Raw genomic sequence first — 10,784 nt, 5'->3', positions numbered from 1 at the left:
ATATATATATATATATATATATATATATATATATATATATACACACACACACACATAACAGGCTTCTTTCAGTTTCTGTCTACCAAATCCACTCACAAAGCTTTGGTTGGCCTGACACTATAGAAGACACTTGCCCACAGTGCCACAAAGTAGGACCGAGCAATGTTGTTGGGAAGCAAGTTGCTAACCATACACCCACGCCTGCACCTATAGCAACTTCCTTTTATATAATACCTAATAATATTTAATATTATATCAGCCGAAACTTTGTGTTAACAACAAACAAGATGCGGACAAATATCCGTCAAATATAAATAATGTAAATAAGAGAGGACTATAATATAAATAATAGGGGGCAAGGACTACTCAAACAAAATTACAAAAAAAAAATTAAATTCATAAATATGTGAGAATAAAACAAATACTGTGTAATAAATAAAATACTTACTTCTTGTTGAGCAAGTGAGATTTCCTTAGATACATTTACAATAGATTTGAATTTAATCTCTTGGTGTACTACTCGGCAGATACCATACAGACAGCATACCATAATCTTCAAAATGGAAATTTGAGAGCAATAAATGATTTTTAAAAGCAGATATTAACAATTTTCTGAAACAGATTTTAAAATAATCAATAAATACTTATATATTGAGTTATTAATTATTAACAAAGCCATAAATTAATAAAGAAGAAGTATATAAAGAAACAGGAATCACTCAACTTTATAACTCCAGAAGGATGAAACTCATGGTCAATACTGGCATAGTTTGAACTCCAAACACAAAAAAATATTTAATCCAATACATTATCATTCCTGCCACTCATTTATTAAAAATGCATATGGCAATGAGGGCAAAGATGATGAAGGTACATTCTCATTCTAGTTGTTTTTCACCAATTACATTTTAACCCTTTGGAGATGGAATCTCTCATTTAGAGTTTCAATGCCAAGAAGACAGATCTCTTTTCACAAGCCCTACAGAGGGCATGCGATTATTTTTCAAAAACAATTATAAAAAATAAAGTAATTACTTTACATATATAAAACTATATATATTCTTGTAGGAAATTGAATGAATTAATACAATTTTCTTCGTCATTCAACTTTTCAGCCAATAAATTGGCCCTGTTGTCTCCTAAGGGTTAATATCCATTTAACTGGGGTAGCTATGCATCTCTTCTACAAGACACATGTTCTTGTCCCTCTATCATACTTTAAACTTTCATCACTTCTTATAAAGTCTCCTCCTACAATTCTATATCCCCTTGTCATATGAAAAGCATTCAGTACACTCTGTAAAGTGGCTGGTATAAGGAAAGGCATCTAGCTATAGAAACCATGCCAAAACAGATGTTGGGTTTAGCACAGTCCTCTAACTCACCAGTTACTGTCAAACCATCCAACTTGTGCCAGCATGGAAAACAGATGCTACAAGGGGATGCTGAAAAGTTCCTGGCTTTAAGGGTATTGCGAAAGGCCTGGTTGGAGACCCGACTTTCTGAGTTTTTTTACAGGACTTAGAAAAATTGAAGTGTATGAATCTGAGAGTGGAATATGTTGAGTAAAATCATAATTAACTGATTCTCTTGTATTTTCTTTTACCCAAAGCCAGGAACTTTTCAGTGCCCCCTGTAAATGATGATGATGATAATGATGATACCCTGATATCGATTCAACAGTTCTACAACAGAATTTGTCTCTTTCTGTATTTCATTATTTTGTCATGTTATTTGTAACGCTCAATCTAACCCTCACCCACTCCTTCTAAATAGTCTCAATGTCTATCTTCACTGAAGATAACAATTATTTTTAACTCAACTCCAGATTTCCAAAATGTCCAATTATGATTTGCCAAACATATTTCCATAGTATTTCCATTAAACCTTTATTCTAGTTGAATCATCAATAAGACAGACTTCTCTAGAAATTTGCAGAACTAACATCTGTTTTTTGATATTGCTTTAGTAATCTCAAGAGCAACAAGCCAAAAATATGGATATGTCAACTATATAGTTGAGAGGTCAACTTGCCCGGTTATTCAAAGAAAAGATAAATTTTAAAACATAAAAAGTAACCACATCCTACAATGTTACATACCTGGTCAAGATGTCTGTTTCGTAGTAATTCACGATTGTGTATGATACAATGGACAAGACAAGTCCAAACTTTCTGAGTCTGGTAGGGAGAGGAAAATAAAAATTTTTTTAAAGTTATAGAGAAGAAAGACTAAAATGACTTATTTCGTTTAGCAAATGGAAAACTGATGATGAGAATAAAATGCTTCCACTTAAAAAAAAAAAGACCAATGCTGATATAATCACCACTGCTACCACTACAATAGTCCCTGATGCTTACTTTTCTGCTGGTTTCCTGTACATGAAGGTTTAATGTAACTTGTGATAATTTACATCTTTTCTTTCCCACCCAAAATATTGAACTTAAATAGCTATGAACACTAACAAGTATCAGAATTTGGTGTGTTGGTGTTGGTTGTATATACATTTATATACATACATACATAATATATATTCTTTTACTCTATTACATGTTTCAGTCATTTGACAGTAGCCATGCTGGAGCACTGCCTTAAAGAGTTTTAGTCAAAGAAACCGGCCCCATGATTTATTTTTTGTAAGCCTAGTACTTATTCTATTGGTCTCTTGCCAAAATGCTAAGTTATGGGGGCATAAACACACCAACAAGCGATGGTGGAGGGACAAACACAGACACACAAATATACATACATATATATATATGTACACACACACACACACATATATATATATATATATATATATATATATATATCAGCAGTAAAGTTACAAAAATGACTCAAATGACTGGCTTCCATACAGTTTCCATCTACCAGATCCACTCGCAAAGCCTTTGGTCAGCTCGAGGCTTCAGTAGAAGGCACTTACTCAAAATGTTGTGAATTATTTTTAGTGAATTGATCATTTTTCCTTTCAATGTGTGATAAAATTGCTCAATGTTTTTGCCTTATGCCTCAGTTCTTGCATAATCTGACTAGGGCTTATAGAATTTTCATATTGGTTTTCAGACATGATTCATTAGTAATATGTATAATTTCATTATATAATTAAGCTGTTTTAATGTTTTAAATGTAAAAAAAAAAATTAAAAAATCCAGGTTAGATGAAACTCATCATCATCATCAGCAGCAGCAGCAACAATAATATGGAAAGGGAGCAATGAGTCTGTATTTTTCTTTTTCCTTTCCCTTCATATAACCACCACTAATCCCTTTTACTTGAAATTCTAATAACAAAATACTGAACGCAGGTAATCTCAGATGTTAGTTTTTGTAGCAATTTAAAACATTTTTTGATATAAGTATTATACAAGCCACAGTTAAATGCTAGATACAGTGCTCCAGAATGGTCTCAATACATCCTATTTTAAGAACTATGCTAGAATTAAAGGAATCACTCTATTAAAATATAAAAGAAATCTGAATGTCTAGAAAAAAGATTTTATTAGAACATTAAAGTTAGAAATACAAACCAGCTCTGGAGAAACTTCCAATGATTCACATAATCGGCTAAGTCTTTTGAAAGCAAGATGGCAAACTGAAAATATGAAAAAAAAATACTTATTTCTTACATTGAAATAAAGGAAAAGTATAATCAATTGAAGCAATTTCTCAGTGCATAAATGGTAATTTTTCTCATCGAACACCAAAATTTGGCCTCTCAAACCTATCATACAATGTCATTCTAAAAAATCTAGAAGCATGATTAATTCAAAACAATTTGAATAAACATCATGCTTGACAATAATCAGAATGTTAAAAGATCTGATTAAAAGTATGAAATTTGGAATACCTTTTGTGAAGAACTGTTTAATTGCTCGTGATCTTTGAGTATTTGATGAATTTGGACTGCTTGGCACCACCACTGTTTGACCATTTGACTCAGAGTTCATGGGCATTTTTTCAGGTGTTGTGTAATAATAATGATAAAAGCAACTGTTGTTTGGATTATTTTTCGTTGGTGTCATCCTGAAAGTTAGATATAAATTCTTATTAAATGTTCCCTAATTTATCATATTAATTTTATTAATAAAAAATAACCAAGTTTTTTTGTTTTGAAATGTTAGAAATTATAAAATGTTGGAATACTACTACATAAACAGTATTATGTGTGCTGTGTTCTGTCTAAGGTTAATACCTATTACTACTACCAACCACTTTATAGTCGAGGGTTTTGCGTTAAGACAGGCATATACATATAAACAAATATGAGTCCCTGTGCCTGCAGTATTATCCTCATCTTGGTTATTTCCATTTTTCCATGCTAGCATGGATTACACAAAACTTATTGAGGCAGAGTTTCTACAACTGGATGCTCTTCCTGTTCCTAACCCAACTTGTTTTTCAAGTAAGGCATTTCTTTTTTGTTTTTTTTTTCATTCCACTGGTCACATGTTGAAAATGAATGAATTATGGGAGTTTGTTTACTACAGAACATAAACATTGTCAACAATTTTGCTCAGTTGGTGTTGATAAAGACAGTCACACACACATCTGTCACTCTTCTTTTGCACTCTCACAAATCTAACCATCCAGCTATCCTTGATTTCCAGTCCCTATTCTCTCTTTTAGTGAAGGCGCATGACTTAGTGGTTAGGGTATTTGGCTCATGAACATAAGGTCGTAAGTATTATTCCCAGCAACATGTGTCTTTGAGCAAGACACTTTATTTCATGTTGCTCCAGTCCACTCAGCTGGTAAAAATCTGTAGTACCTATATTTCAAAGGGTCAGCTTTGTCACACTGATTCTTCCTGAGAACTACATTAAAGGTACACATGTTTGTGGAGTGCTCAGCCACTTGCATGTTAATTTCACAAGCAGGCTGTTCCATTGATCAGATCAACTGGAACCCTCATTGTTGTAACCGACGGAGTGCCAGGTAATTCTCTCTTCTCTCTTTTCCCACCTTCTTGTATCTAGAGTACACACCCTGGCACCTCATCTTCATCATTTCTTTTCTCCCTTTCTTGCTGAAGTAACCCTGTATCTCCTCTACAGCAAAACACTTATTCTTGTCCCTCTATCATACTTTAGTCTCACAACACCTAGCACAAAACTACTCCAACCTCCATACTGTAACCTCACTCTATCAAGGGGGTCTTATCTTGGCAAGTTACTTGATGAGCTCACTAGTGTCAGTACCACAAAAAAAAAAAAAAGCACCTAATACACTGTAAAATGGTTGGTGTTAGTAAGGGCATCAAGCTGCAGGAACCACACCGAAGCAGACATTGGAATTCAATGCAGCCCTCTGGCTCATCAAATCCTGTTAAGCTGTCCAATCTAAGCCAGTATGGAATATGGACATTAAACAATGATGATGATAACCTTGTATTTATATGTATCACTGCTTAGCACTGCCACCCTGTAATTAGCACTACCAGTTATTGTATAATGAGAAGAATATCATGGAGACAATCTCACAGTGCACTGTGTCCAGTTTCTGTGACTGAAGAAGAGATAACCACTCTGAAATGCATGTGTAGTGTTCTTCTCTCTCTCTCTCTCTGTTATATATACATGAGTGCGGATGTAGTGGATAACAGCTAGCCTTCGGCCGCATCTTTGGACCCTGTTGTGTTCACCATGCTGATTGGTTGGTATTGGCGTATTTTTTGTCTCTTGTTCTATCTCGCGCCAGGGTGCAATTCAACCAATCGCCGCCTTCAGATAAGGTCGCGTGGGACAGTTTTTCTGAACCCCAGTTGAGCCGATAGTATGGTATAAAATCTAGCTTTCCATCATTCCGTTTGTCATTCTGGCTCTAGACCTTCTGAGGTCTAGCTGCTGACCACAGAGCACACAGCCAGTTCCAGCGACGCTTCATGGAGATCCAACACTTCGTTCAACAGCTTACAGCAAACTCCTTCATCGCCACCGCCAGTGTCTACACCAACTTCTCTATGTACACACCAACCAGCAACACTCACACAGCTTTCTCCACGCTGTTTGTGAAATGCTTCACCATGGTTAACAGTGAATACAACCTGCAAGAACTCCTGTACCAAGTAACCGGCCGCAGCATTGAAGCCTCAACTTCTCACGACATGTGTCTCTTCGGCTCTGCCTTGCCGCCACAACTTCTTGGTACAGCACTTCAACTACAGTGTACCATTGGATACAAACTGGTATTTCCCATCCTTGTGCCTGGACTTTCTTCTAACGTCCTTTTCTATGCTCTGTATTTCTCGCACACACATACACATGTTTGTATACACATACATCCAGTTTATATGACGGCATGTCTATTATTGTGTTTATTATGTCGCACTCACACACACACAGACATATAAGTTGACATTCAATAAAACCTTTCTCTTAAATCTTTTACCGGTTGTGTCTCTCTTTTGCTTTTGGCACTTATACACATTTAACCTCGTTTCATGTTTTTTTATTTGTGTCGACCGTGCGATGCGCTAAAGGAGCCATTCCTCGTTACCATCTCCTGGTCGCACGGTCGTTACACATGTGTTTCACAGTCTGGATAGGTGGCTCTGCGAGCTGATTTTAGGTGTATTTACATCATTTATCAACAGCAAGAAATTTTCTCCATGACAAAACACAGTGAATGACTTTCTTGCAGGTTTGAATATGCCCCAAGCATATATGAACTGGTAATAACTTTGTATCTAAATGATGATAATGTTAAGTAACTAGACTTACATTAGATTTGTTGCATTTTCACCATTTTTTGCTTCTAAGAGGTTCTCCAGATCCTCATTTGAGATCTCAAACACTGACCTGCCCTGGAATAAATAAGACAAAGTATATATAAATCAGGAGTGAACTGAGAGAGGTTCCACTAATGTACATACCCAGAAACATACACATGCACACATATGCATATGCACATGCATACACACTCACAGGCATGCATACACACGCACACACAGGTCTAAATGTTAATGTTAACAGTGTAACACTTACTTCCTTCCATGCATGGCAATCCAAAATATCCTGCTCTATTTTCTGAATATGCTGCAAAGAAGACAAACAAATTTCAAACTAAAGATATTACAAATCAAATAATAAATTTAACAAAATACTGATTACAAGGTCAGCAAGTTCAGGCCAGGTGGTAAATCAATTACACCAATCCCAGTGTTCAACTGGTACTTATTTTATAGGCCCCGAAATGATGAAAGGCAAAGTCAACATCAGCAGAAATGGAATTCAGAACGTGAAGATAGATGAAATGCCCCTAAGCATGTTGCCCAGTGTGATAATGATTCTTTCAACTTGTAACCTTAATTTAACAAAATATTGATAAACAAGTGTAATGATGGTATGCAGAATTATAAACAAAGCATTAAACCTTCCCTGTTCCTTTTAACCAGAAGGTTGATTAAAATTGGAGAATGGAGAATCTGGTGATTTGGTATTTTCTATTACAAGAATGACCAAGTGGGTAAAGGACAACATAATCAAGAGGTCAAAAGTTCATATCTTGTCACCTGCATTGTATTGTATCTGTAGTCAAGGCACTTAATTCTCAAATGGCCCAATCCACCTTGCCACAGCCATCTTAACTGCACTAGTTTGGTCATGTGATACGGATGGATGAGGACAATTGCATAAAGAAGTGCCACTCACTTAAAGCGGAGGAAAGTTGAGGAAGAGGGCGACCCAAAGAGACATGGGACGAAGTATTGAAGGCCAATCTCAAAACACTGAGCCTTACAAAGGAGATGACAGAGGACCAAGGTATGTTATGCATTATTGTGCTGGAGAAGACTTACCCACCACAACAGAATTGGGATCCTAAAACCAAGGTGTTACGTAATAGCACTGGTGCTGGTGTCATGTAAAAAGCATTGGTGTTGATGCCATGTAAAAGGCACCCAGCACACTCTATAACGTGGTTGGCATTAGAAAGGGCATCCGGTTGTAGAAACCAAGCCAAAACAGACTATGAAACCTAATGCGGTTTCTGGCCTTGCCAGTTCCTGTCAAGCCATCCAACCCATGTGTGGAAAACGGATGCTGAATGTTGATGATGGTGATGATGATATGTTCACTTTCCATGCTGGTATGGTTTTGACAGACTTGCTAAATCTTTGATGTATCATAGATAAACAATCAATAGAATGAACATAAGGGATAAGCTGGTTATTTATTAGCCAACCATTCCTAAATTAATTCTGAAACAGTGGTTGCTCTGGTGTAGCTGTGTAGGTTAAGAAATTAATCAGTTAAGGTTGCTATCCAAAATATTTAAACATCTCTGGTCACAAAAATGGGGAGTAAATAAAAGACCATTGCAAAATGCTTCACTGAAGATTAACAATGCATTATCTGGAGAAGCAAAAGATAACTCTTTTACTCTTTTACTTGTTTCAGTCTTTTGACTGTGGCCATGCTGGAGCACCGCCTTTAGTCGAGCAAATCGACCCCAGGACTTATTCTTTGGAAGCCTAGTACTTATTCTTTCGGTCTCTTTTGCCGAACCGCTAAGTTACAGAGACATAAACACACCAGCATTGGTTGTCAAGCGATGTTGGGGGGACAAACACAGACATACAAACACATACATATATATATACGACAGGCTTCTTTCAGTTTCCATCTACCAAATCTACTCACAAGGCATTGGTCGGCCCGAGGTTATAGTAGAAGACACTTGCCCAAGATGCCACGCAGTGGGACTGAACCCGGGACCATGTGGTTGGTAAGCAAGCTACTTACCACACAGCCACTCCTACGCCTGTTAATAAAACTTATTAACTGTTAATAAAACTTAAATATTTTTTTTTTTAAATACAGATATAGGTGTAGGCATGGCTGTGCAGTAAGAAGTTTGCTTTCCAACTTGACCATTGATAGAACTCCAATGATATGTGATACTGAAAAAGTATTTAGTAAAGATCTAAGGATTGATAGAAGGATCATGTATACTTTGTATGTATATGACAAGAGAGTATCTATATCTGGCAAACAGAAAAAAAACACATATATTTGTAGTAGTGATAGGAGATATATAGAGAGGACACAGTAGATGAAATAGTTTGGCTTATTATACTAGAGAGTGAATCTTTTGTCTGATTTCATCTAGAATATGTGCATAGCAGAGATATATTCTTACACATTGAAAACTAAAAGTCAACACACAGCAACTGAAACATATCCACAAGTAGATAGCAAAACTTACCCTGCAAATTTCTCCTGGTAGTTTATTTTCTAATTTTAAGACAGATTCAAGCACCAAAAATAAACAAAATGCCTCTAGATCAAACACTTTCAATACCCAAGGGAAGACAAAATCAGGCTGGATGTTCTGAGATTCAACGTTGTTCACTAGACAAATTCAAAATGAAACATTATTGATAATATCAACCAAGGCCACTAATAATTATAAGGGGAAAAAAAGTCTAAATCATTATTGATAACATCAACCAAACATTCAATTTTAAGTCAATTTGTTCATAACACATTCAAATTTGCTGGAACAGATTAAGAATAAATATGTAAGTCTTTGTTTACAGCAGATGTTGTCTGTGAATTTTACTGAATTACTATGAAGCTACAATATTTTACTAAAATTCAGTAGAATGTGTTCAAGTATACAAAAAGTGGAGAATAAAAGATTGACATTGACTACAGGCACAGGTGTGGCTGTGTGGTATAAAGTATGCTTCTGAACCACATGGCTCCAGGTTCAGTCCCACTGCATTGCACCTTGGGCAAGTATCTTCTACTATAGTCTCAGGCCGAGCAAATCTTTGAGAGTGGATTTAGTAATGGAAAAACTGAAAGAAGCCTGTCATGTGTGTATGTGTGTGTGCACGCATGCATGTCTTTATGTTTGTTTGTCCACACCACCGCTTGACAACTGATGTTGGTTTGTTTACATCCCCGTAACAGCAGTTCGGCAAAAGAAACTGATACAATGAATTCTAAGCTTAAAAAAAGAAGTACTGAGGTTGATTCATTCAACTAAAATTCTTCAAGGTGGTGCCCCAGCATGGCTGCAGTCTAATAATAACTACTTGACACTGAAAGCGTTAAAATAATCTTAACGCTTTGCTGCAGAAATCAGGTATATCTGCTCAAAATTTCGTTACCCTTAACAGCAGGAATATCATATTCAAAAACTACTTTTTGTTGAAATATATAAGTTTATTATGAGCTAATGTGACTTGCAGAAAATAACAATTCTATTTTTTGGTCGGTATTTAACATCATTAGTGAAATAATCATGAAATTTAATTTCACAGTTAAAGCATTAACTGAAAGTTCAAATGAGTTTAACAGAGAAGAATACCTACAGGAAACATTGTAAGTCATCAGGATTACTTCTGCACTACATGCCATCAAAGCTTTGTGGAGATCATCACTACGGAACATAGTCACTAGAGAAGCTCTTCCAACACGTCGCTGTTCCTGAAAAAATATATCACACACACATATATATATGGGAGGAAGAGAGCCTGCCGTATGTCGACCCAATAGAGGGACCAGCTATCCGAGTTGATAGTACTGGGGTAGATAAAGCAATTAAGAGTATGAAGACCGGGAAAGCCCCCTGCCCATCAGGAATCACTGCAGAAATGCTCAAAATATCTGGCAGTGTTGGCTATAGCCTAGTCACCCGTATTACGAACCAGGTGATACACGAAGGAGTCATACCCAATGACTGGTGTAGCAGCATCATAGTCAACTGCTACAAAGGTAAAGGTGACGCTTTAGATACAAATAATTACAGAGGCATCAAGCTGTTAGATCAGGTT

The 10,784-nt window shown here is 36.2% G+C and overlaps 1 protein-coding gene across 5 annotated transcripts in view; it reads right to left on the bottom strand.

Annotated features, from left to right (window-relative positions):
• The window catches only part of LOC106877521 (retinoblastoma-associated protein), an 82,510-nt gene that overhangs the window by 29,767 nt on the left and 41,959 nt on the right, over nucleotides 1-10,784 (bottom strand). For all 5 annotated transcript variants that reach the window (XM_052966334.1, XM_052966330.1, XM_052966331.1 and 2 more), the window contains exons 16-23: nucleotides 10,323-10,437; nucleotides 9,206-9,351; nucleotides 6,985-7,035; nucleotides 6,721-6,803; nucleotides 3,849-4,024; nucleotides 3,529-3,593; nucleotides 2,102-2,179; nucleotides 449-553 (exon numbers count right to left, since the gene is read on the bottom strand). In XM_052966334.1, coding sequence (XP_052822294.1) covers nucleotides 449-553; nucleotides 2,102-2,179; nucleotides 3,529-3,593; nucleotides 3,849-4,024; nucleotides 6,721-6,803; nucleotides 6,985-7,035; nucleotides 9,206-9,351; nucleotides 10,323-10,437 — 819 coding nt within the window. The remainder of the gene's footprint in view (nucleotides 1-448; nucleotides 554-2,101; nucleotides 2,180-3,528; nucleotides 3,594-3,848; nucleotides 4,025-6,720; nucleotides 6,804-6,984; nucleotides 7,036-9,205; nucleotides 9,352-10,322; nucleotides 10,438-10,784) is intronic.

The sequence above is a fragment of the Octopus bimaculoides genome, chromosome 3 (assembly GCF_001194135.2).
Source record: "Octopus bimaculoides isolate UCB-OBI-ISO-001 chromosome 3, ASM119413v2, whole genome shotgun sequence".
Taxonomy (NCBI): Eukaryota; Metazoa; Mollusca; class Cephalopoda; order Octopoda; family Octopodidae; genus Octopus; species Octopus bimaculoides.
Note: the sequence above shows the minus strand (reverse complement) of the source record. Positions and strands in the feature narration are given on the sequence as shown.